General features: G+C 45.4%; 1 protein-coding gene across 2 annotated transcripts; it reads right to left on the bottom strand.

The window, feature by feature from the left end:
- Positions 1-360: 360 nt before the first annotated feature.
- Positions 361-26,999, bottom strand: PKM (pyruvate kinase M1/2). Of its 2 annotated transcripts, none has more exons than XM_087941929.1 (11): positions 26,956-26,999; positions 21,187-21,344; positions 20,269-20,360; positions 17,676-17,807; positions 15,193-15,379; positions 13,456-13,726; positions 10,936-11,086; positions 9,348-9,500; positions 6,200-6,366; positions 2,798-2,979; positions 361-1,450 (listed from the first exon to the last, which is right to left on the bottom strand). In XM_087941929.1, exons 2-11 carry the CDS (start codon positions 21,323-21,325, stop codon positions 1,344-1,346), a joined length of 1,581 nt encoding a protein of 526 aa, XP_087798055.1. In that variant the 5' UTR covers positions 21,326-21,344; positions 26,956-26,999; the 3' UTR covers positions 361-1,343. The 2 variants fall into 2 exon arrangements, with proteins under 2 accessions (XP_087798055.1, XP_026565434.2); XM_026709649.2 differs by lacking the exon at positions 6,200-6,366 and adding an exon at positions 5,389-5,555.
- Between the last annotated feature and the right edge of the window lie 326 nt (positions 27,000-27,325).

Genomic DNA, 27,325 nt, shown 5'->3' with positions numbered 1-27,325 from the left:
CAAACCCCAAACCTAAACTATACATGCTAAACAACAGTGCAGCACAGAAGTTTACTTGGGCACTATGTGGTTCCTTGAAAACAAGGGGTTTATACTTTACAGTTGTGTTTTCCATTGCAAATTTTCTTTCTAAGTAACTGCTGCTATTTCAGGCGTGGAAGGGAGGACATTGGGCTCAATTTCCATCATTATTGCAGAAGGGAAAGTGATATTTTTAATAACTGTATTTTGAACCAAAGGACATTTCAGGAGGACGGTGCCAGCCATACCCTTTCCAGCCCTCTACCCAATTCACTTTTATTTCTCACGCGGCACAGCAACCCAGCTGTGGGGTTGGTAAACTTCAAAAACAGGAAAGGATGGGTTGAACTCTGCTTTATTGATGTATTAAGTGGCATCTGACAATCCGATGCACCTCTTTTTAACAGCAGGTAATGTATAGAGAGAGTTACAGAGTGCACTGTCAGGAGGCATGACTCAAAACTGGAACACAAGACAGCTCAACAACAGCGGCACAAACAACCCTGGGTAGCTTCGGTTGGGTGGAGTGCAGTGATGGGAACAATTCCGGTGGCCTGGCTCGCTTGCATTCAGTTTCCTGAGCAAAGATTGGTTTCCCCACAAAAAAGTCTTCCTAGGCTGTCAAAAACAGCGCAATCTACTCCTGAACCAACCCACTGTGAAATATATATATATATCTGTATCTATATATATAATCTGATATTCTTCGGGTCTACTGGCAAGGAGGAACAGGAGACTGAAAAGATTTGCTTTCTTAAAAACTTCCCAGGGGCAGGAAAGGGGGCTTGTGTCAAACCCCCTACTGGAGTGTGTGTTGATCTGATCAAGCCAACTATGGTGTAGCAGAGCCCGTGAGGAGTGTTTTGGCAGAGTGCTGACAACACAGACTTACAGAGAGGAGGCGGCGTTGGGAAAGGTGGGATTTAGGATGAGTATGACACCAAGCCTCGCCTACAATGCCGTACTAAATAAGCCAGCCAAGATTTCTAGTCTCCCTGCAGAGGGGATCGGCTCCAGAAGAGAAACCGGGCGATCCCCGGCTGCTGGATCATACTGGCTCCTAACAAATAAGGCCGGATAGCCCAGGGCAAGGAAGAAAAGGGGGAAGGAGGTTCCACTTATCAAACTATTTCAAGTATTTTCTAAATTGAGAGTCTCTTTTTCTTTTCCGCCTCCCCGGTTACTGCACTCGATGGCTTTAGGGCAGTCACTATCCGCTCTACAGACAAAGAACGAAATTGCAAGCAGTTGCTGGTCTAATGCGAGAGGGACAGGAAGGGGTGTGAGGCGGGAGGAGGGGGTGATTGTGGCCAGGGTCCGTTTTACGGGACAGGCACTACACGCATGGTGTTGGTGTAACCGGATCCAGGGCGCCAGCCGGTAAGCACGATGACCAGATCCCCTGACTTGAAGAATCCACGAGCTTTGCCTGGGAAAGGATCAAAACAGGATACGTGAAAAAGCAGGACCGGTTAATGTGGAATCCAGAGGTAGCTCTTTGGCTTATGACTGGTTGCTCAATATGAGTCTTTAATAGCAATAGCACTTATAAACTGCTTCACTGCGATTTACAGCCCGCTCTAAGCGGTTTAGAGTCAGCCTCTTGCCCGCCACAACAATCTGGGTCCTCACTTTATCTACCTCGGAAGGATGGAAGGCCGAGTCCACCTGGAGCCTGGTGAGATTTGAACTACCAAATTGCAGTCAGCAGAAGTAGCCTGCAGTACTGCACTCTAACCACAGGGGCCACCATGTGTCTTGAAACCTAAAACTGGATTCCCAATCCCAATGCAACACTTTAACCCCCATGCTACACCGTGTCCGACACTTCATGACCAACGTGCTTCCTAATTATCAAATTAACCCTTAATCCGGTTTGCGTGATGCATTAAACCCAACAGACTAAATTCACACAAGATGCAAAGCCAGAATAGCAATAGCACTCAAGACTTATACACCGCTTTATAGTGCTTCACAGCCCTCTCGAAGCGGTTTGCAGAGTCAGCCTGTTGCCCCTGACAATTTGGGGCCTCACTTTACCCACCTGGGAAGGATGGAAGGCTGAGTCCACCTTGAGCCTGGTGAGATTCGAACTGCTAATTGCAGTCAGCTGAAGTAGCCTGCAGTACTGCACTCTCACCACTGTGCCACAATGAAATTACTCCAAGCCTCCGCAGAGCTACTTACAGAGTCACTATGGCCATGGTCCCTCTGCGCTCAGGTGATCTCAATTTGGGTGCTTGGCAACCTTCACGGCTATTTGTGGCGCGGTGATGTGACCACCATTTTCAAACTGTTTTTGCCAGCTTCCATTATTATTCTCTTAAACCAGACCTGTGGACTTCAACTCCCAGAATTCCCCAGTGAGCATGACTGGCTGTGGAATTCTGGGCGTTGAAGTCCACAAATCTTAAAAGTTGCCATGTTTGAAGACTCCTGCCTTAGAAGATAGGACCAGCTGAATTTTTTTAAACCCCCAATGCTGGGAACATTAACTTTTAATATTGGAGTGTGTGCCCTTGGTGGCGTACAACAGGTCTTTAAACTTGGCAGCCTTAAGACTCGTGGACTCCCAGGATTCCCTAGTCAGTATGACTGGCTGGGGGATTCTGGGAGTTGAAGTTCACAAGTCTTTCAAAGGTTGCCAAGTTTGGAGATTCCCGCTATACCACCCCCGAAATGTTACCAGCTTCTCGAAAGTGCAGAAGGTAGCTGCTCCCTTCCAGGCTCATCTTACAGGAAGGAAACCTAAGACCCCCCATAAATGACTTCTTACCAACATTCATGCCCAGGTTCACACGGAGATCGACGTCTTCGGCCCAAGCATCCAGGGCTGCCTCCTTGCACATCACTGGGAAAATGCCACGGTAGAGGTGGGCTTGGCGGGCGGTCTGAGCATTACGGGTCACAGCAATGATGGGGGCCCGTGGTCGGTATCTGGACACCAGGTGAGCAGACCTGGAAAAAGATTTGGGAAGTTTAATCACCTTCACCACTGCCAGCCGACTGGAACGTACACAATTCTGCAAGTGCCGTTTTGCTTTAAAATGGGGAGCACACAGGGTGGGGTAAAAAAGAGACACTGAGATTAATACACAAATATCATGGTTTCAACTGGTTCCAGTATTACTTTAAAAATATCGGCTCCCAGTCTACAGAATTAGTATATTCAATAAAATATCTGCCCTAAATGGAACCTTCAAGAAGTGAGGGGAGCTGAATGTCAACTAAAAAGATATTCCTTTAGCTGCCAGCAGAAATGGGAGTGGGGGAAAACAGTGTGTCCCTCAAGTGCCTAGATAATCACCCTGGCAGCCCAAAGTTGTCAGAGCGCAAGAATATTACTGGAGAGCATGACTGATGACTCTTGGCTATGGATGAGTCCAATTGGAGAATATACATTCTCCAATAGGACACATTCCTGGGGGAAAGCCCCAGGGTCAAGGGGGAAATGAATGATATATTTTAGTATCGGCTGCATCCAGCTAACGGCAACATGGCAAATTCTAATACATCAATTTTCTTTTCTCAGAGAGATGTGGCTGGAGACTTATGATTTGAATGGGGGTGGAGTTGTTGGGAGTCCTGACAGGAACATTGTTGGTTTCTCTTTCCAACTTCCTCAACATCAAGCATCATAAATATTTGCAAATGAGGCAATTTTGTATCGACTTCTATTAAGAAATCGAAAGCATTACAGAAATATGATTAGGACGATACAATCCAGAACTAAACTATATTTGCAAAATGCAGTATTTCAGAACCCACGAGCAAACGGTAGGTAGGAACCCTTTATGAGAAAACAGTAAGAAAGGTTTAGCAGGAAGTTATGTTCTTAATTTCATAGGGTGTGCCAATATATACTGGATTGCTCATTTCAGCTGCTTCTTTTTCCTGAGTGTTATTTCCTCCAAATCTGCGTAAATATTTTTCCCCCAGATAATCCTTGTTTTGGAGAATCAGTACTTTGCATCAATTCTGGCTGCAAACAATACTGCAGACACGCTTGGTCTGATCTGCAGAAAAATAAATTCGCCCTGCAGTTTCAACAGAGATATAAACAAACTGCAGACTTGCGGCCTGTTGACTGGCATGCTAAACCTGGCATAACCAAGCCATTGCTCTGTTCTTGAAACACACTGGTGTTCAGATAAACATTAGGGTTTAGTATGGTGGTCTGGGTCCCATCATACCCTGAATCACAAGCAAGCTCACCCCCCTTAACGTGCAAAACTCTGTGCTGATAAAAATGAGATCAAAGTTTCAGTGTCACTCTCTTTGGCACGTATTACACAGCTGTTGAGCTGGGGACATTGCCCACTCAACAGCAATAGCACTTAGGCTTATATACCACTTTATAGTGCTTTATAGCCCTCTCAAGGTGGTTTACAGAGTCAGCCTCTTGCCCCCAACAATCTGGGTCCTCATTTTACCCACCTCGGAAGGACGGAAGGCTGAGTCAACCTTGAGCCAGGTGGGATTGGAACTGCTGGCAGGAAAAATAGCAGTCGCTCTTACTTATATACTGCTTTATAGTGCTTTCCAGCCCTCTCTAAGCGGTTTAGAGTGTCAGCCTCTTTCCCCCAACAATTTGGGTCCTCATTTTACCCACCTCGGAAGGCTGAGTCAACTCTGAGCCTGGTGGGATTTGAACTGCCAAATTCAGAAATATGGCTGCAGAAGTAGCTTGCAGTACTGCACTCTAACCAATGTGCCACAGAGGCTCCTTATAACTTATATAACAATAACTTACCCCTCCCCTGCAACTTTTCCACTAAAGGAGGCAGCCCAAAACTTTCTGGAGGCTTATGCCCTGGGAAGTGCCCTCTTTTTAAAAAAGCTTCTTAAGACTTGCCCAGACAAATTATGAGCCCACGAAAATTACCACTAGGTTTGTGCTTCTCCTTTCGTTTGCACATGGCCACAGCAAGCTGCTGTTTCATTGTTATTGCCTGAGAAGGTGTTTCGCAACGTTGACAACTTTTAAGATGCGTGGACTTCAAACTCGGCAGAAATTCCTCAGCCAGCATGAATTCTGGGAGTTGAAATTCCACGCACCTGGAAAGTTGGAAAACACCGGGCAAACACTTATCACAAACCAAGTTTGTGATCCACAAACTCAATTTTAAAAAGGGCCTTTATTATCCTGGCACTGTGAAGCTGGAGGACCGCTGGCTAAGCAAGCAGCTCCGGGCCAGGGAAGACCTAGCCCAAGGCTACGTCGGCAGCGCTTCCATCCAGAGACCGAAAAACCTGTGCTTGAGAGGAAGGAAGAGACAAGCTGCTCAGCTGCAGGGCGCGTTTTGTTATCTGGCCATCCGAGCAAGTCAGTCCTCGCGACTTCGGCCAGCACCTTCCGCCTCCTACCTTCCAGACTTGGTGAGCACAATAATGGCCCCGCTGCAGCACTTGAAGGAGGCTTCTACGGCACCCACAGCGGCGGCTTCGGTAGGGTCTCGATTCAGGGGGGCCAGCCGGCGGAGCTCTTCGAACAATTGCCTGTGAAAGATGGCTGCCTCGGCTTCGCGAGCAATCTACAAGAGCAACAGGGCGTTCGGGTGACGGTGGTCACGTCAGGGCATAGCCGCAAGAGTGGCGGTGAGAGAACCGGCGTGGTGGAAGCAGCCAAGGTGGGTGAGCCTTGAGCATCTGGCTGGGGTGGTAGGAATGGTGGGGACAGAGGTGGTCATCCTCCACCAAGGGCAGGGGAGTCTCGGCTCCCTTGGTCTGCATCCACCGCCTTGGCCTCACCAGTCTGCCTGTCACCCCGTGGCATGGATTCCTTCGTGCGCGACTGCGAACCTCCCTGAGTCTGCTTCGGCCTGCTTCAAATCTTGCTTGGTTAAGACAGAGGGAGACGGGCTGACGCTTTTTAGTTTTTAAGTTTTTTAAAGATTGTGGGAGAACCCTACTGGCATCAAAGAGCAGCACCTGGAAATTTGCTTTTTTTTGTTTTTCAAAGCACCTTAAAACTATCAGTTAACAAATCCTCTAGAGCAGGGGTCTCCCACCTTGGCAGCTTTCAGACTTGTGGACTTCAACTCCCAGAGTTCCTCAGCCAGCAAAGCTGGCTGAGGAACTCTGGGAGTTGAAGTCCACAAGTCTGAAAGTCGCCACGGTGGGAGACCCTGCTGCTAGACAAACTTACTTGGTTACTCTGGCTAACTCTGAGCCCTACCTGCCAGTGTCTGTCAAAACTATCAGAGCAGAAGCTAAGCACTTAAAAGAGGCCTGCACTGCGCCGACAGCCATGGCTTCCGAAGGGTTCCGGCTGCCAGACGTGTGACGGTAAAGTTCTTCAAACAGCTGGCGGTGAAAGATTGCGGCCTCGGCCTCCCGAGCTATCTGTAAGGCCAAGAGCGAGAGGGAGGGGAGGGGAAGGAAGGGAAGGGGAGGAGCGTCACAGAAAAGAAGAAGGAAAGAGATACATCGAGTGATATGATCACGTTAATAAGGCAAGAGAGAGTTAATCGCTTATTCGACATGCGCGACGAGGCAGCAACCAGCTTCCCAAATCTGAACGGCCCACCGAAGTCACAAATCAGCATTTGAGAGCAGGATTATCATTCAGGCCCAGTGGGAAGAGAGGTGAGTTGCTCAAATCCACCGAAGAAATTAAAACCCGAAGGATTCAGGGCATTGGTGATAAGCTCTGATTGCGGAACCAACATTAATGTGTCATGGAACAGTTTTGTTTTATTTTTTGAAAAATATTCTGAGGTTTGGGGACTCTGTTGCTGCTCCATCCGAATTTATTTTAGCAGGAAACCAAGTCACCCATTTGGCTGTAGAAATTCCACTTAAAAGAGAATCTGCCAGCTGCTTTGCTAAGAATTTGCCCCAAACTCAAGATTTTCTCCCTTGAGTTACCCAGTGCAAGGATTCAATTAATCACTTTCCCCTGAGTTCGAGTGGCATGTAAAATCCCGTGCTTACATGCTTGGAAGCTTCCTTGAAAAATAACAGCCAATCCCAACTTCAAGGAAGATGGATTGAAACTTGTTTGTCCTGCTTCAGGAATTAGCTTTTGTGTGTTTTTTTCCCAGCCAAAAGTTGAGACTTGGGTAGCATTTTTATAGCATGCAAAGCTCTACATATTCCAGATTATTATAACTAGGCAGTTAAGGTAAGATTCGATAAGAATTATTTGCAACGTGATACACATTAGGGAAAGCAACATAATCCAATTTTGGAAATTACAGTTTCGACTGTACCTTAGCCCCCAAGGATTCAAGATTAATGTGAATTTTACAAAGATTCGGTAGACGGAGAAAGTGATACAAAGCCAGAAATCCATTATATGATACAGAGGGTTAGTCTCATCAGAAGACAGTGATGAAGAGGTGAGTCTTAGGAGCTGTATTTAAATGCAACCTGAAATACCCTTCTGGGAATGTTACGGCAGCAGATCTGTTCTCAAAGATGAGGTTGTGTGAATTCGTGTCTGGCTCCAGACTACAGGTGGAGGCTAATAGGAGGGAAGGACCCCCATCCATAAAGACAAAATTCCTCTTTATTTTGTCATCCTAGGAAAAGCAGGTTCTGATTATAATTCAAAAATTGCTTTTTAACAACAACTGGAAGCCTGGAAGTTTTTGATATCCTTCAAGTCGCCAGATCCGATTGATCTTCCCTTCCCTTAGTTCAAAATATTATAATCTGAATGTTTGCATATTGCAAACGAAGGCTTCTCCTGAGATACTTATGGCAAATAGGACACTGTTTTTAAATCTTTCAATGGTCACTTACATTTAACACAACCCAGCAAATGTTGAGGGCTCTTAAGATCTTTGGGTGTAATTCTCTAATGAAAACAAAGATGAACAGGAAGGTTGAATTTTAACTTTTATCTCTGAATGCTATTAGAAAGCAGGTCAACTCTTTTTATTTGTGCACTTTTCTGGGTGGTGCCAGAAATTTCTTTATCGGGCCATGTGCAGAGGTCTGAATCAATCCTCCTGGGTTCCAATGTTTTGGAAGAAGTGCCCTTTGGCACCAGTTAGGTGGGCACGGACTAATACTCCCTAGATTTCATCCAGCCTTTTGCCCTTAAATCAGCGGTCCCCAACCTGTGGGCCGTGAGGGGTTTCCAGTTGGGCCATGGAAACGGCCAGTGGGCGAGTGCATGTATGCGTGCTCCCTCTGCTGTGAGAGGCAGGCGTGAATGTGCATCGCTTGTGCAAGCTAACCCTAAAACCCCGGTCCACAAAGCCGGAAACATTGGGGCAGTCTGTCCTAAATGATCTGAAGGTAGATGGGAACAGAGAGGCCGTAGAAAGCTGTTGGGGGTGCCTGCTCATTTCAACAAAAAGCGGTTTTAGAGGATTAGTAGGAACAAGACAATCATGCTTATTCGCCTTGGGAATCATTTTCTTTGGTGCGATGAGGGACCATGACGTTATCAGGAATTCAGCCCAAGCCAAGAGGTAGCGTTAGTAACCTTCTCGTAACAGGAGGGGAGATCTTTTTTTGAGGAAGCTAACTGACCTGACCCTGCAGCTGACGGTAGTAGGTTATAAGGCTGTTGTAATCCACAGCAAACAGCCAACACAATCAGTGTTTTTAATTCTGGTATTTGGTGCTTAAGTTGGTCAAGGGGGAAAAAAACTTACAAAACTCCAAAGCAGATCAGAAGAAGTCCTCGGGCAGTTTACGAGGTCAGTCATGCACTTTGTAAATTAGGTACTCCCCCTGGGCGTAATAGTTCAGCAGAACTAAAATCGAAGGGACCGCCCAGTCCCGCCCCCTGGCCGGGTCCCCAGGAAGTTCCAGGGCTGAGCCAGAACTCGAGTGTGGGATTCAGACCCGCGTATTTCCACGTTGTGGATTTCCTCCCCGCCCCCAGGCGACATAAAGAAGCCAAGTTACTTTTAAATCCCAGATAATTAAACAATGGAAATTTAACATGCAAGAGAGACCAAGGCAAGTCTCTTCTCATTTTAACAGAAGGATCCAATGAAAGATCTTGTAATTGAACATGGGGGATCTGGACAGCTTAGCCAACCCGAGACGCAGATGACAGGGTCCCAGCCCTTGCAAATCTACTAGATCCCCCAAGCCCAGATGTTAAGCCAGCATGCTCACAAGAAAGCCCTTGTCTTCTCCAAACAGGGCTTGTCTTCTCCAGATATGCAATACTTTTTAATTTTCACATATCGGGAGGACACCAAGCAGGGTGGACAGATCAGGGGGAAGACCAACCACTGCTGGGTATAAATGCGAGCTACTAGCCTGGGAAAGGATTTGTTGGGATGGGCCACTGGGGCGTGGGGTGGGGGTGGGAGCCCAGGGCTTCTAAACCATCCAGGGTTGAAGGGCCAACTTACCAGGTGCTGCATCTGGACAGCCTCCAGAGGATAATCTCCTTTGGCCGTTTCTCCAGATAGCATGATACAGTCGGCTCCGTCCAGGACAGCATTGGCTACGTCGCTTCCTTCAGCACGTGTTGGGCGGGGTTTCTTGATCATGCTCTCCAACATCTGGCAGGAAAAATGAAAAGTTGACTTGCTCCAAAGTCGCCTCTTAGGTTTTAAACGATCTCGCAGAGCAAAGGGGAAGGTTAATTCAGCTTCGAACTCTCTCTAAACTTCCCCTATGTCCACGCTTACAGTCCCTCTTAAGAGTCCTTAGCTAAAACTCTAAGTCAAACCACCTGGTTTCGCATACGGCCTCCATCCCACAGATGGGGCTTCACTTGTTTGCATGGCCCGGTTTTTGGCATGCCGTGGCCCGGTGCTGGTTCACAGACCAAGGGTTGGGGACCAGAGGTGGCATTCAGCCGGTTCTGACCAGTTCTGGAGAACTGGTAGAGGAAATTTTGAGTAGTTCAGAGAACCAGCAAGTGCCACCTCTGACTGGCCCCGCCCCCGTGTATTCTCCGCCTCCTGAGTCCCAGCTGATTGGCTGGGTCTTCTTTGGTTTCCCTGCACAGGAGAATGGAGCTGGAAAGCAGGTTAGTGGGGTGGGGAGGGAATGGGGATTTTGCAGTATCCTTCCCCTGCCACGCCCACCAAGCCACGCTCACAGAATTGGTAATAATTTTTAAATCCCATCACTGAGATCATCTTATTGTTAAGAGAAGCCTTGTTCCAATTGTTTCATAGGGTTAAATCTTTTTGCATATATGCTTCCGTCACGATTGCTAGTTTATTTTTGCCAGTCTGAAAGCAGAGTTAGTTTCTGGATTATGGGACAAGTTATACCTTGGGACAAGTTTAGGGGTGTGTGTGTCTGTGTTTGAACTCTTGAATCACCCTCTGGCTTTGGGGTGTCCTGACCACGTGCCTCAACAGCAATATTTCCCCACCAGTCCAATGAAGCACAATAGGAATAATTTTCTCCAACTTTCTTCAAGAAGTTGCTGTAACTTCTTAGCAGTCGTTCCCTGCTGAAACTATTAAAACTAACTGCTGTAAAGGACAGTGTAAAAATCTAAGGATGTTCTGCTAGGTATCAACAACAGTCCCAATTGTTAGCCAAATGGATGGAAACTGAACAAGGAGAGATTTATCTTGGAAATAAGGAAAACTTCCTGACAGGGAAAGCAATCAACCCATGGAACAGAAGTTGCGGGAGCTTCAGCACTGGAGGCTTTCAAGAAGAGATGGGACTTTCATCTGTCAAGATATGGTGTAGGATCTCCCGCTTGGGTGGGGAGTTGGACTAGATGACCCACAAGGTCCCTTCCAACTCTGGTTATCCGTTAAATCCTTAATTATAGGCTAACCTTTAGGATCCTCCAGACAAGCTTTCGTGGTAATTTTTTTCTTTTTACTATTTCAGGCACCCCAATCAACTCTGCCCCCCTTTAAAATTTCCCTTGGCAATATGGGCACAAGACGTCCTATTAAGGATTTGGAGAACTCTCACATGCTACAGAGCCCTTCAACGGCTTTGCCCAGAGCCTTCAAATACCTGAGTAGCACAGATAATAGGCTTGCCGGCACGGTTGCATCGGCCAATCATCATTTTCTGGGCTAGGAAGACTTTTTCAGCCGGAATCTCAATACCCAGATCGCCCCGGGCTACCATGATGCCATCGCTAGCTTCCATGATTTCATCAAACCTGAAAAGGAAAGAGGGAAGGGCTATAAGAGCTGCGGTGGCACAGAAAGCAGTAGTTGGAATGCAGTCTACTTCTGCTGACTGCCGGATGACTGCAATTTGGCAGTTCTAATCTCACCAGGCTTAAAGTTGACTCAGCCTTCCGTCCTTCCGAGGTGGGTAAAAGGAGGACCCAGATTGTTGGGGGAAATACACTGACTCTGTAAACCGCTTAGAGAGGGCTGTAAAAGCACTAGAAAGCGGTATATAAGTCTAAGTGCTATTGCTATGTTATGAGAAAGGAAGGCCGTGATGCTGGGTGAGAAGCCAAGGACACCCATGGGGGGAGGGGGAGGAAGCAGACTTCAGAGTCCTGTTAATTACAGGTAGTTCTTGACTTACAACAGTTCATCTGTTTATTGTACCCTGTGACTATCATTAAGTGTTGTACCTGATGATTCTTGACTCTTGACGAATGTATCTTTTCTTTTATGTACACCGAGAACATTTGCACCAAGACAAATTCCTTGTGTGGCCAATCACACTTGGCCAATAACGAACTCTACTCTATTCTACCTAGTGATGGTTCAAGGTTACAACGGCAGTGAAAGAAGCGACTTATGACCTTTCTTTACAATTATGACTGTTGCAGCACTCTTCACAGTCACGGGATCAAAACTCAAGATGCTTGGCAACCGGTTCCTATTGATGATGGTTGCTGTGTCCCGGGGTCATAAGATCCCCTTTTGGGATTTTCTGACAGGCAGCCAGTAAGGAAGCCAGTGTCAGCCATATTTTACTTAGAAGCTTCGAGGCTGTCACATTTTAGTGCCTGGGGGGGATTTCATGGAGGGGTGGAAGATTAGACTCAACAACATTCTTTCTCAGAGTCAAGGACATGTTGCCCTGCACCTGGAGAGGGGTGTCTGGAGGAAGGTCTCCAGTTGGGATGATGGTTCTGTCAGCGTTCCAGAAAACCTCCACTCCAAACAAATAACTCCGAGGCAGACATCCTATCCAAAGTTCCTTTTATTAGAGTAGTAAACTGCCACATCTGGGGAATCTCAAATCTGAAAGTTTCAGATTTTCTTGCAATAAGTTAAAAATACAAATCTACCCCCTGCACCCCTCATTACATCACATGCCCCAATTACCATCCATCCCAGCTTAAGACGTCCTCTCACCCAGGTGCAGAAATAACATGACCTTGACTGAGAAAAAGAATGCTATTATGTCTAACCGCATACACTCCAAGAAATTCCCCCCCTCCCATTTTTCCAGGCTCAAGAAAGTGGCAGTGTGGAAGCGTCTGGTGCTAATATGGTTTCCAAAAGCTGATAGGTTGATTGGGCCATGTCATGGACTGGTGGGGTACAGCGGATGGATCTTTGATTTCTCTTTTGGGAAGGGAAAACCCCGGAACTCCCAGATTCGGCTTTTCCCAGATGTGCCAATATGACTTCTTTAATAAACTCTTACTTGGATGAGCTTTTGTTTCTGAGTGCTGACTGAAATTTGGAGTTTCATTGGAATGCTGACAGCCAGATCCACTTAACCATCAGGTTAACGAGTGCACAGATTCACAACTGTGACAAGAAAACTCAGCAAAACTCACTTAAGCCAATGTCTCATTTAACAACATAAAACTTTGGGCTTGATTGTAGTTGTGAGTCGAGGACTACCTGTGTAGGCATCAATTAATACACAGCCAGAAAAAAAACCCCAAGTCTGCTGAAACATTTCAGGTCTACCCTTCAGCATTGTTTAGTTTATTCTATTTTATTGTCATTGCACCTCGTACAATGAAATTAAATACCATCTTCAATGTACATTATGACTGAAAATAAACACAAACACACACCCTTCACATTCTATACACTGAATTGAAAATCCCTGATATTGCATTAATATTGCCCTATACAGTAGAATTCAAAAGAGCTACTGCCCTGGGATAGAAGCTGTTTTTCAGCCTATTTGTCCTTTTTTTATTATTCTGTATCGTCCGCCAGATGGTAATAGTTAAAAAAAAAGGGGGGGGTTCCAGGATGAGATGGATCTTTGAGGAGTTTTGAACTTTCTTAAGGCAGCGGGAGCTATAAAGCTCTTCCAAAGAGAGGAGAGGGCAACCCATGATCCTCTGGGCAATGACGTTAACCCTCTGGAGTGCTTTCCTATCTGCCCCTGTGCAATTGGCAAACCATACAGAAGCGCAGTAAGTTAAGACATTTTAAAGGAAGGGCAATAGGGAAGCAAGCCATTTTAGAAACCCCGTCTCCACGGAGTACGGTTTCCAGGATGAATATCCCACCGTGAAACGAAAGCCAGGATAAAATTATCCAGCCAGGCCTGGAGGAAAGGAGGCTCCTGGGTGTCTTGACACCAGCCACTCACCTGCGCACTCCCTCGTGGTTCTCGATTTTGCTGATGATCTTGATATTCTTCCCCTTTTCCCCCAGCACCTTCCTGACGGCGTGGACGTCAGCCGCTTTGCGGATAAAGGAAGCGAAGACCATGTCCACGTCCTGCTCGACACCAAACTTGAGGTCCTGGATGTCCTTCTCAGAAACGGCAGGGAGGTCGACGGCGGCCCCAGGTAAGTTGACACCTTTTTTGCTACCCAACATCCCACCGTTCTCCACTTCGGTTATGATGAAGTCAGCACCTGCAAAGGATTTGAAACACCAACAGGGTCACAAAATGTCTGTGGAGATTCTCAAGCGTCCAGGTCATGGTTGTCCTAAAGATGGTTCACACCCACCCACCCCAAAAAAGGACTTTCTTGGTTGTTGTTTCTTCCTTGAAAATGTTTTGCTTCTCATCCAAGAAGCTTCTTCAGAACTGAAGGAGGAAGCCCGGTTGACTTTTTGGAAAAACACCTTTGGGATCCACAGGGTCACTTTTTATTCTTGCAAGCTCGTTGCAAACGAGCATTGGTCAAATTGGCTATTATCAACAAGTGAGAAGCATGGTGGCCTAGAGGTGAAGAAGATCGCCTCACACTCAGGAGGCTGAGTTTGATGCTAGGCAATGACTGATGGTCCTCTATCACAGCGGTTGGCAACTGGCGGCCCGCGGCCCACTGATGGGCCATGAGAAAATTTTGGTGGGCCGCAGAGAAATCTCACCCCCAGAGCACCTCCCCAAAGCAATTAATCCAGGCTGTGCAGAAATACAAAACTGTGCAGCCCACATGGCCCGGGGAACCCTCCCCGCCTGCTTACTCCTTTACCCTGCTAAATTGCTATTTTTCTTTTTTCCGACCATCAGCTGTTCTGCTGTGCCTGGAGATTTAGATTAGCTAGGAAGCAGGAAATGGTTGGATTTCTTGCTTTCTAGCTAGTCTTTAGATCTTCGGCTCTGCTTTTAAGCACAGCGGAACCTCACTTAGGGCTGGAGGTTCTATTATTCAGTGCAGCTCACGCCAAGCAAATTTGAGAGACCAAGCTAGCTGATGGCAGATAGATAGATCACTGAATGATTCTGTGAGCAACTCAATCTGCCTGCCTGCTTTGCCTGATTTTGGGTAAAAGTTGCTTTTTTAAAAATAAAAATAAAATCAAATATTTATATAATTATTTATAATATTTACATACAAGCCATGCCCAGCCAGTCACATGACCACCAAGCCACACCCACAAATTAGGCCACACCCACAGAACCAGTTAGTGGCCCCTGGGATTTAAAATTACGAGTTTGGTGGTCCCTGAGGTCCAAAAGGTTGGCGACCCCTGCTCTATCGGAGCCCAAAGAGAAAATATCTGCTGTGAACTCTGCCTAGGTGTCAGGAAGGGCATCCAGCCAGTAAATGCTCAGTTCCACTCAGTCGCCCCAACAAAAGGAATTACAGGGTCATAAAAATAATTTTTTTTCAGTAAGCCTTAGAGTTGAGAGCATCATCAAGCCAGGTTGCCTCACTGCAAGTGACTTAAGTGGCGATGCTGTGATTTTATAAAGTTTGTTGGGACCCCACAGGACAGGCTGAGCTTTGTAAAAGGTGGGTCCAATGATATACTTCTATTTAAGAGGTTGGGTAGGTTATTTAGCATTTGTTTAGTTATTAAATTCATTTGTCACCCATCTCGTTGCAAAAAAAAAAAAAACTCTGGGCGGGATGCCTTCGGGATTTACCTTTTTCTTTAACTTTAAGGGAAATAAGGCCATCGTCCACATAGATTTTGCTGCCGATTTCCACAACCTTAGTGATATTTTTGTAGTCCACCCACAATACATGCTCGTCGCACTTCTCCATGAAAGCGTTGTCTAGAGTCAGTTTCAGAGTTGCGCCTTTCTTGAGCTCCACCTCTGCTGTACCACTCTGCAAGCATTCATAAAAAAAAAAAAATCAAGTTTAATATCCCAAAGAGACTCTGTTGCTCCACAAAGACCACCCAAAAGCAACATCTACGGAAGGGGCAGAAAGCCATCGCTGACACTTTCCCCATTGCTGTAGGACTTCCTGTTTTTAGATTAACCTGGAAACTCTCACCAGAGAGAAAGTCAGAATAGGCCCGTGATGGTGACCTTATGGCACGCAGAGCCACCTCTGTGGGCACACACAATGTTGCCAGCTGTTCTTCGGGTTTCTGGTGCACACATGCACGCGCCACCTGGTCTTAACAGGTACCAGGAAACAGCCCAAAAAACAGACAAGTTTTTCAGGCCATTTTCTTTTCTTTTATTTCAATTTTTTTTATTTCAACCCACATATAACAATACATTGACGGTGTTGCATCAATATATCATACATCTCTCATTGCATATATTCATATTAATTCATACTTCTTCAATATTTATTTTCAACCTTCACTCTCTCCAAATGCCTACTACCATATCAATTAAACTAGTAATTCCATTATTCAATTTTCTCCCCGTTTTCATTTTATTCTTTTTTAAAATAAAAAATTCTCATTTGGCAGTGTGGTTACAGGTTTCACATCTCCATACAAACATGACCATAGTTACCTATTCATTTTATTGGTTTAATTTCATATAGCATCATCCTTGTCATTATTAAACATTAAGCTTACCTTATCCAATCCCAATTCATGTTCTCATATCTTATTTTACAACAGTATCTAAAATTCTTATCTCAATTCTACTTTGGAGCTGGACCAGCTGGTCTTTGCGAGCGCCAGAAAATGGCCCGAAGAACAGCCTGAAAATGGCCTGAATGAAGGCACCATATACTATAAATATAATATAATATAATATAATATAATATAATATAATATAATATAATATAATATAATATAATATAATATAATATAATATATATATATTTTCTTAATTTTTTATAGTACAATACATACATGTATGGTATTCAGCTTTGTTGGGTATTTTACCACGTCATTCTAGTTGTGCTTTTAAAGTCTCACAGACAAACACAATACAGAAGCCTGATGATGGCAGATGAGAATCTGCCGAAACGTTGCTACAACTTTAAAAGACTAACTACAATGACGTGGGAAAATATCCGAACAAAGCTGAATACCGTATGTATGTATGTATGTATGTATGTATATATGTATGTATGTATGTATGTATGTATATAGCATATAATAGGCACCCATGCAACGGCCAGCTGGTCTTTGGGTTTCTGGCACTGTCAGCCTCCCTAAATCCTTTCTTCTGCTTATCTTTCCGGCTGCCATAGAAACGGGGAGGGAAGAATAATTGGACTTGGGGGGGGGGGGGAAGAGTGCTGGAGGTTTGAATGGATGAAATGTACAACCTGGGATCTTTCTTGACTGAGCTCACTTGCTTACTGCACAGATGCAGCCCCTTATCTGCCTAAGCCAAGGTCAACTGTCTTTAGCACACCAGATGTCTGAAACACCACCTGAAGATGCCCTCACATTGCCATTATACACCTTTCAGGTTGGACGGCCAGTTTGAACTATTGGGGGCGGGAACATTGGCCTAACTTTCTATATGTGATTTTCGCGCCTATTGGCCTCAGATCTTGTGTTTCTTCTGATGCTACCACTTCAATTTTCAGTAAAAGTCCATTTCTCTAAAACAATGGAGTCTTTAAGGTTTTCTTTCTTGGATTTTGAATGGAGCCTCACCTGACAGGCACTCCGGCCCACAGGTGTGTGTCAGCGTTCCAAAGATTATCCATTCCAGCTAGTAATTCCAAGGCAACCGTAATCTCGAAGTACTTTTATTAGAATAGAAACTTGGCACCTCTGTGGAATTCCGAAACTATCCCAACCTACAAACCACCACCTCCCTTTTTTAATCATCACATCACATGAACCAATCCACAAAGTAAATTCCATTTCTTTCTATGCCACATGCTTTAACCTAATCACGATTCCATAGCTGACAACCTGTGCATTCCGATTTGGGCACTCAGTGCCGAAAAGGTTCACCATCACTGGTATACGGCAGGTCTCTCAACTTACAACCACAATTGAGCCCAATATTGCTGTTGCTAAGTGAGTTTTCCCCATTTTATGACCTTTCTTGCCACAGGTGAATCACTGTGCTCAGTTAGTAACTTGGGAAGTCTGGTTTCCCCATTGACTTTGCTTGTCAGATGGTTGCAAGGTAGAATAAACAGTCGTCCTGCAATGACCACATCATCGCAAAGACAGAAATCCACCTACCCCCTTGATGAGCCCAGTTCGAATCTCAGGCCCCTTTGTATCCAGGGCAACGGCGACGGGTCTGTAGGAAATTGGATCAGAAGCAAAGCTTTCGGTAGCTTCTCTTACATTCTTGATTGTTCCTGCATGATACTAAAGAGAGAGGAACATGTAAGCATAATGTGATAAGAGTAACTGTCTGGTTAGTTTAATCTCACTGCTTAATCTGCTAAACATCATCTATTAAATCCGTATCTAGGGGTTTTTTTCAGGATTTTTTCCTGAATGCCATCACTCTGCTAAATAATTCCCTCAATACTGTCCAACTATTTGCAAAGTCTGCACTACTATTACGATTAATCTTCTCATCACTCCTTATCACCCATCCCCTCCCACTTGTGACTGTACGAATGCAACTTCGTTGCTTGTATCCTTAAATTTTTATTGACTGTTTCTTAGTACGATTTGATTGCTTACCGTACCCTGTGACTATGATTAAGTGTTGTACCTGATGATTCTTGACTCTTGCCAAATGTATCTTTTCTTTCATGTACATTGAGAGCATATGCGCCAAGACAAATTCCTTGTGTGTCCAATCACACTTGGCCAATAAAGAATTCAGTTCAGTTCAGACGGGACAATTGGTTTATGCATATCTCTGAACTTACTGACAAACCCCTGGGTATAACTTAAAAATCAAGCCAAGATCCCACTTTAACAAGCCAGATAACAGTTTCACTTCACTATTGGAACGCCAACACTCTGCTAAAGTCAGTTAAGGAAGATTTTGAAGAAGAGAATTAATTAAATCAGTAATTATTTTAATTTGGTAACTACTGTATATACTTATAGTTGAAGAGAAGCCCATTCCTTGGGTAAGCTGACTGTTCAACCAAAATATCATGAAAAATATACCAACCTGCAGTTAAAGAGTCGGCTCGAACAGGCATGTTTTATTATGTTTTTACAATTGCCTAGTAGTATTCTAATTTAAAATTCAGGGGTCAGCATATACCAATAGGCTTTTCTGCAAGTATATACGAGGACTTTTATGACCATATATGTGTGTGGATAAGTTCATCCATGGTTACGTTGAAACCAATTTTTGAGGGGTATTGTGGCACCTAAAATTCTCAGCTCGTCTGCAAGTACATACAATGCTTAAAAATCTATTAGATGGATAGACAGACAGACAGACAGTAAAATTCTTTATTGGCCAAGTGTGATTGGACACACAAGGAATTTGTCTTGGTGCAAATGCTCTCAGTGTACATAAAAGAAAAGATACATTCGTCAAGAGTCATCAAGTACAACGCTTAATGATAGTCAAATCATACTAGGTAGCAGTCCTTATAAATCCTAAGGATACAAGCGACAAAATTACAGTCATACAGTCACAAGTGGGAGGGGATGGGTGATAAATATTAATTTAAGATCAAGCTTTAAGAAGGTGGGGGGAGTTCTTTTTTGTTTTTAAAAAAGGGTAGATGCATAGCATTTTGTGCGCTAAACTGAAACTCTTGCTAGTAAGATGGTTCAGTCTGTAGTTTGACCTTTTGGAAGCCAACAGCAGCCTGCTGGCCTTTAAGGAAGGAGGTAGATGGGGGAAGTGTCTTCTAACCATGTTGAGAAGGCTGTTTTATTTATAGAAATGGGACTGTCCTCTTCTCCTGCGAAGTAGCACAATTCTTGTAACCTTAACGTGCAGTGCTCTTCAAAGGCCACAGAGCTGACCCCTAAGGCAGGTCTGATTTATTCTGGAAACAGGTGCGCTACCTTATCAGATTGGAAACCCTTCATTCCAGGAATTACTTGGATCCTTTAACATGTTACCACCTTGTCCCCGGCACAGTTAACATACTCAGCAAAATCTCCTTTAGCTTTCAAACACCATGTGGAAGGGAAGATTTGTTTCAACCACCTTCGATCTGGAGGGGTAGTTGCAAGATCTTGTCGAAGGTGTACAGCAGGATCTAGTAACAGGGTGGAGTAATAGCTGAACTTTCCTTCAGCATTAAAGGAAGATGAGAGGGTTTGGGTTTTTTGACCTTCTGATATGTCCTAGGTATACAGAAGTTGCACAGAACTTGCCAGCGAGTGCTCTCTATTTTAAGATGGCCAGGAGTTTGTTACACGATATTTCGTCAGGCCCTGCCCATTTCACATTTCATTTTCGCAATTCTGTTTTGTTTAACCCAGGCATTTGAGCTCCGCTGCCATTTGAAACGAGGAAGTAATCCAATCCCCAATGACCTCTAGCGGGAAGACCATTTAAGTCAACTAAGTAGAAGGCAGCCAGAGACCTTAACCTTAAGGAATAATCCAATCTCAGTTTACCAGAAAAGGGACAGCCATGCATATGTGGCAAAGAACTTCAGCATCTCCATTCGTTTGAGAATTATTTTATGAAGTTGGCTATTGCTTCATCAAGCAGGACACCTGAAATTACAACCCTAAATCGGGAGGCCAAGATTAATCTGGGTTACTTTAATCGGGGTTACTGAATAAGAATCCTCTATTTATTACTGCCGTTTTCACTAGTATGTCAGAAAGCGTCTCTTTCCATTCCCATCAATTTCTCCCATTTTTCTTCTGATTTTTTCCCCCTTTGTACCTCGTGAGTTCCATGAGAGAAGTTGAGACGGGCAACGTTCATTCCAGCTTTAATCATTTCTTTCAGCATTTCTACTGACCGAGAAGCCGGACCTAAAATAACAAGAGATAAAACTTTTTGTGAACCAGAGATCCCGTTTTAAAATCCTCACATCCTCAGCTCCTTAATCAAGCTAAGATCATACACTTCCTCTACAAGTTTCTAACTCAACTTTCTTTACTTGGCCTGTATCTGGTTTCCTTATTTTAAATAAATTGCATGAAATTACATGGTCCAAAATGGTCAGAGAGCCTCATGAATGAAAGTGAGGTCTCCTTTTGTTGCCCTGCACAGGAGAACGGAGCTGGAAAGCAGGTTAGTGGGGTGGGGAGGGAAGGGGGATTTTGCAATAACCTTCCCCTGCCACGCCCACCAAGCCACGCCCACAGAACTGGTAGTAAAAATTTTTTGAATCCCACCACTGAAGGATACCGCAAAATCCCCATTCCCTCTCCACCCCACTAGCCTGCTTTCCAGCTCTGTTCTCCTGTGCAGGGCAACCAAAGGAGACCTGGCCAATCAGCTGGGACTCAGGAGGCAGAGAATAGATGGGGGTGAGGCCAGTCAGAGGGGGCATTTGCTCAACTACTCAAAATTTCCGCTACCAGTTCTCCAGAACTGGTCAGGACCTGCTGAATACCCCTTTGTGCAGGGGGTTGGACTAGATGATCTCCAAGCTCCCTCCCAACTCTCTTATTCTATTAAATGGTAACATTCAGCATGTCGATCTTCCTGAAGAGGCCTGCCAATTGGATTAATGTGAAGATAATTCTAGAGATGAGATTTGAATAGCTAGATGGACTTTTGATATAGGAACCGAGCTAACACACAGGGGGTCTCCCAAGACAACCCCAATTTGGGGGCTCACCCCTAACCTACCGATAGTGCAGATAATGCCAGTGTTTCTTGCGGTGATCGGCGGGGAATCAATGTCCAGTCGGCACATGTGTTCCAAGAAAGTGTCTGCCATGGCCGCATAGAGCTGTTGGGTCTGGATGAAAGCGTCACTGGTAGACATGGTGGCTGAGAGTTGATATCTAAAGCAAGAACACAAAAGTTACGGTACTGAATTCAATATCCAAGAGCCGGCGCCACCAAATGCTCGATCTCTAAATATTCCATGCACGGAAATTCTCAGAAATACTCCACTCGGAGGATGTGAGAGAGGGCCGTTTCATTTGGAAGGAGTTTTCAACCTGAAACGAGAGTGGTCTGAGCACTGAATGTCTTTTTTGGACCTTGGGTGTTCCAGTTTGTCCTCGTAACAGCAACTCCAAGGGTAAAACATTTTAACACTTTTTAACGTGGTGGTTATTTTAATAGGGGCTAGAAAAAAGAAGCAGGCAGTAGAAATTGGAAAAATAATATCATGTATATTGAAATAGAACATATTATGATTACTAGGTATACACAAATGTTAGAAGTTGAAAAAGTATGATTATATATATTTAATCAGTAACATCACTATCAGAATTGAATGCAAAACATATTGACCCAGATAATACACTGTTCACTAAGCACTTATAGATGTTAAAGAAAATATATATATATATAAAAAGGATAAAACATTTTATGAAATCTAAAGAAGTAACGGATGTCTCCCCAATCCATCATACACTTGTTTCCTATTATTTATCTTCTTCCGTTCATGCTCAGAAGAACGGAACAAATTTAGCATAACCCAACTGAGGGGGGGGAGAAACCATAAATGAAGTTATTCCTCTGAACTGTAATTCCACGTAACAGCCCATGCACCATGGTGCACCAACCCAGATCCAAGCCCAGACAGGACATGGGGATGATGGAGAGCGCCTGGGTGTAGCCTCAGACCTGGGGCAAAAATTATGGCAAAAATTAAAACTGAATCACTTCCAAGGCAGCATTGCAGCACTTAAGCGCATTTTCAAAGGACAATGCAAATATTATGCCGAGAACTCTTGAAATTCCCATTGGCACGGCCATCAGTATCTACAAATTCTTGCAAACAATAGGTTGGGGAAGTCAAAGTACACATTGCTAAATTCTGGGACAATTTTATGCTAGGAAAGATCATAAGGGTCAGACTATATATTTAACCTCAAATAAGGGCCATATCAAATTGTACAAAATAAAGGCAGGCTATGAATCTAATAATTAATGTGTAATGTCCATGAATTAAAGCTATTTTAAGTTTAGTTTAAGCCTAACTCTATACGCCTCACAGGCCAAACATGCTCAAGCATAAAAGAACATTTTGTTCACAGTCAAGATATCTCAATTCAGCCTTGCCATCCGAAGACCAAAATGAGAAAAATAAAAAACACGTTTAAGAATTAAGCCAGCCAATTTCACTTTGGGGAGAACTTAAGCATCTAAAAGAACAGCCATCACTTAAATAACGATTTCACAGTTTTAAAGAGGGTTCCTCCGCAAGCTGCCATGAAACGCTGCCCTTGCTTCTGAACCCAAGGGGAACCTTCTGGCTGCTCTGTTATTCCAGGGCTTTAGACTGACTCGGATTTCAGCTCTGGAGCCCATAACATGCTCCGCCCTGTGCTACGTGCAACTTTCCCCGTGCGCATGGCTTTCAAGTAAGAAGAGACCCTGTCTCCCCAGAGGCCTTAGTCAAAGCTAACACTATAATGTCATGGAAGATGCTGCTTGCTTTCAGTTAAGTACCACAAACGGAGAATCTTTTTTAATTCAGCAGAGAAGCACCTGGGGCCCTTCCTGGTACGGTACATGCAGCTGGATTCCTAAGGAGGCAGCAATTCTGCCGCAGCATAAAATATTTTCTGCTTGTTCCAACTGTTTGCAAAGTCACAGATGTTAGCTGTTCATAACTGATACGCCTCTGAGCTCAATCAATTCCACCTTTGGGGGATGAGAAAGACATATGCTGGAGATTACAGGTAAAGCTTTGTAGTCAAGACAGTTTTTAAGGGTGGTTTTACTTATGCTCTCTGATATAATCTGAGAAGGAAGATTTGCACAAATACCCTGAAGCTTTAGCAGGAAAGATACAGATCAATTTTTGTTGCAATTGAGGCGTTTGGATGCTTACAATTCTTAAAATTGTTAATGATTGTCAGTTTTGCACAAATCTGAGGAGTGAGCAGCAAACAGATTTAATTTATTTTCTTCCCTGCAATCTGTAATGTAAGTGTCCTTTTAACATAGTTCAATCGATTTTGGAAATAGGAGTATGTAAGAAATATCCAGTCGCTACTACAAGTTGACAAATATTACAGGTGGTGATTCAAGCATATGCACCCTGCTTTTTAATGGGGGAGGGGCAGAGAGACACCCCTTTGCAGAAAGCTGATTTAATCTTGTGAGGCCACAATGCAAGCCTTAACCGGAGAGGCCAAAATAAGTGAACTGTTAAAGCAGGAATTGTGTGACAATCTTCAAAATCATACTTTATGAGTTATTATCAAAATCTAAATTAGATAAGGAACACTAAATGCTGCAATGCTATAAAACATGTTTGTTAACATTCCAATCCCATATGATCTTCTGGACAAAGGAATTGGGTGGCTCCAAATTTGAAAATGCGTGAGTTTTCTCAAGTATCATGCCTGTAGGCCCTAAGATTTGAAGTGATCAGTTTTTAGCTGTTTGTGACCATTTTACTTTTTCTTTAAAAATAAATAAATGAAACCATTACCTCTGAAAGCCAAATGGAACAGAGGATACCAAGCAGAACAGAACAAGCTCTGGCTAAATTTAGGCAGCCTCAATGCTGGCTGCATCATGTGTCGGAGAGCTTTTACTGCGCCCAACCGCTAAACCGGCAGGCAGCCAGTTGCTATTACATCTTATTTCCAACCTATGCACCATTTTTCACACCAATCTGCTTTAAGCCAGGAGCACCAACAAAAACTCAGGTTTTGAACACACCTGAGGCAGGCAACTGTGCTTTTCTTGTTTTTATACTTATTACGTTTTTATATTATTATTGTTTTTATATTTATCAATCAATTGCTGATTGATTCAGCAAGGCACTGACCCCAGCGTTCTATTAAAAAGCTACAGCATGCAACATTGGCCTTCATCTAACTTACGTTGCTTAAATTGGCACTCCCAGAACCTTTGATCAATAGCAATGGACTATTACTATGAAAATCTTTTTATTGTCCCCCCAAATTCACACAAATACACACACACACCATATTAATGCAGAAAGCTTATATAGCACTTTAATTGGCAGCAATTCCCATGCTATTTTATGGTAACTTGTAGTATCAACAAAGATGCAACAGCAAAGATTTATTTGTGAAAACTGTTCCGCTCAACCATTCTGCACAGTCACTTCCTCCTTCTGAGTAAGGAGCATTGCATCACATTTCTACCATCTGCCTGCCTTCGTGCTCACACTGGGAGGACTTGAGAAATGGGCGGGGGGGAGAGAATCTGATCTCTGGTGAAAATTTGGAGAGCTGTGGCTTCTGAACAGCACACCAAGTACTTTTGCAGGGGCAGGAAGATCCATCTGGTGCGATGAAGCATCTTCCCATCACCCCAGGTTCTCTGCCCAGATTCTTAGCACGTGGCCGTTAAAAAGATGAATGCTATTTAACTGAGATATAATCGGGCTGGGTACCTTTATATAAGCTGAGGTTTTGCACATGGGAGGAGTCTGTGTGCTTAAGTTTTGTGCCTTTTGCCCTGGGAGGGGAGCGTGGGAAAGCACAACAGACAAATTGTTGTGAAGACCCACTTGTGCAGCATCACGAAAGATTCTGGAATGCAGTTGGCAGAATAAACAATAGCAAAATGAACCTGGAGAGTCCAACTTTACAGTTCTGACAAAAAGGAAGGTAGCAATTTCCTATTTTATTAGGATAGATGTATATCCCTAGGGCAGTTTTTGTGCACTACCTACCTTAAGCTGGTACCCTGGATGACATTAGACTACAATTTTAGTAATCCTCAACCGCCATGGCCTGCATTCGAAGGGAGCCTTGAAGGCACCATACTAAAGAAACCTGCTTTGCTGCTACCAAGTAATTTTAAGCTAATATTCTGTGGTTACACTTTGACCTGGTCTTTCATGCCTTTGAAAAATATTGCCCTGAGGATGCAGCATCCAATCGCCCCCACGCACCCACCCCGATACATAAGGGGAATTTACTTCCAGCTCAGAAATTACAGGCTGACAATTTAAATATTTTACAACAGAAAGGAAAGATGCAAATATTAAGTGACAGTGGTTCCATTCTTTCATTACACTTTTTTGTCCTGCAACCGGCAGTATGAGACAGGAAGGAAGGTCCATGCCAGGAAATGCCACCTCATGTTCAAATGGCATTGTCTGAAGGAGAGTCTGCTCACCTTCACAAAGGCATGAAGGAAATGGGGGGGGGGGAAAGAATTTGCAAAAATGGGGGGGGGGCTTGAACACAGAACGAGGTTGTGTGAAATCTATGCCTGCTTCGTGGCCTTTCGCAAGACTTGCAGGAGATGAAAAACAGCAGGGCAGGGAGAGAGATATATAAAGACCCTGTCTGCCTTGATTTATGATCCGGTACTGTCTCTCCAGATCCTTTCAGGGGAGGAAAGGCAGGTCAGAGGAGGCAACGTGCAACCCGATCTCCCCTCCTCGTGGCAGAGGCCCAGGAGCTCCTGGAAATGGCAGCCAGGCCAATCCGAGGCTTCTCTGTGCAGCCAGATTTCTGGCCTTGAGCACCACCACTTTTGGGAAACGGAGGGAAAGGCGTTCCCACAACCTCCACCACACTTGCATTTGAAAGGAAGCGCAGCTCATGGAGAGCCTGGGACGAGATGGAGGGAGGAGGAAAAGGAAGGGGACCAAGAGAGCATCCCATCGGTCCCTCCCTCCCCCCTCCCTGTATCCGCGCCGGCCTTCTCCAGCCTGCGGGGTGGGACCCGGCTACTCTCCAGCATCCTGGGGCCGGGAGTTGCAATCGCGCCGGGCGAGAACCCTCCAGGCCTCCAGTCGGGAGCTTCTTTTGGGGCTTCCAGGCAAGGCCAGGCCGAGCACGCGCCGGGCCGGCACCGCGCGCTTCCCAAACGGCGCAGGCGCGCTGGGACCGTCCTCGTTTCCGGAGCTGGGGAGGCGGTTGCCCGGGACAAAGGGCCGCGTGCCAAGCCGCTCCTTCCCCGCCAGGGCTCGGCCAGGCCCACGCCCGGAACACGCAGCTCCCTCGGGGGACGGAAAAGAGGCCAGCCCCGCCGCTTCTCGCTCTCCCGTTTTTTTTAAGAGGCGGTGCTGTATTGCTATCTATCTATTCGGGTTGCTGAATTCCAGCCTTTCTTGCACGGGCAAAAAAAAAAAGGGGGGGGGGACGAAACCCAACCGCACGTGCTGCGCCCGAAAAATGGGTGCAGGGCCCCCTGGGATCTCCTGATGGAGAAGATTGGGTGCAAATGAGATGGATAATTGGCAGCATCTCACTTGCTCCCCCCACCCCGGCACAGGGACCTCGCGCCTTTCTTCCTTTGCTCCCAACCCGCCCAACACGCGCAGTTGCAATTCCTCCTGCGCAGTTGCAAAGCCGCGCTCCCGGCAGGGGATGATAGGGGCGGTAGTCGGACGGAGCCGGCGCTCGGGGGATGCGAGAGGCTGCAGCAGCGGCAGCAAAGCGCCCGGCTGATCCGCGACCGGTCCTCGCCCGCCCTGCCCACCCCCCCTTCCTCACCTACCCGGCTTCCAAAGGTCAATTCCCGCGGAGAGTCTCCACCTCTCTGAGCGGCGGCCGGCGGAGCGCAGCCTCAAGGTGATTCAGGGCCGCCTCGCCGCTCCGCCCCCGCGAACCCCTCCGCCGCCCCGCCCCGCCCCGCCCCTTCCAATCTCGGTTGCGTACCCCGCGGGGCGGGGCCTCCGGACTCTTTCCTTGCCTCCTGGAGCGGAGGGATCAGAGCCTCGTCGCCCCACCGGCCCTGCAACCGCCTCGGAATGAGCCCCCCCTCCCCCGCCCGCTGCTCCTCTGCCTGGGGGCCGCCCCCATCATGCACAGCCCGCCGAGGGGGCGAACGAAGGGGACGGAGTCCCAGGTCAGGACTGAAAGGGGAG

Source organism: Pseudonaja textilis, chromosome 13 (genome assembly GCF_049901715.1).
Source record: "Pseudonaja textilis isolate UNSWEBS1 chromosome 13, rPseTex1.2, whole genome shotgun sequence".
NCBI lineage: Eukaryota > Metazoa > Chordata > Lepidosauria > Squamata > Elapidae > Pseudonaja > Pseudonaja textilis.
Note: the sequence above shows the minus strand (reverse complement) of the source record. Positions and strands in the feature narration are given on the sequence as shown.

What these genes read in the sequence shown, in the direction of transcription:
- PKM (XM_087941929.1), bottom strand. Translation starts at nt 21,325, where the DNA reads ATGTCTACCAGTGACGCTTTCATCCAGACCCAACAGCTCTATGCGGCC. An exon ending in TCTCTCATGGAACTCACGAG is followed by an intron (nt 17,808 to 20,268) that starts GTACAAAGGGGG and finishes CTCTCTCTTTAG; the next exon opens with TATCATGCAGGAACAATCAA. An exon ending in CCTTAAAGTTAAAGAAAAAG is followed by an intron (nt 13,727 to 15,192) that starts GTAAATCCCGAA and finishes AATCCTTTGCAG; the next exon opens with GTGCTGACTTCATCATAACC.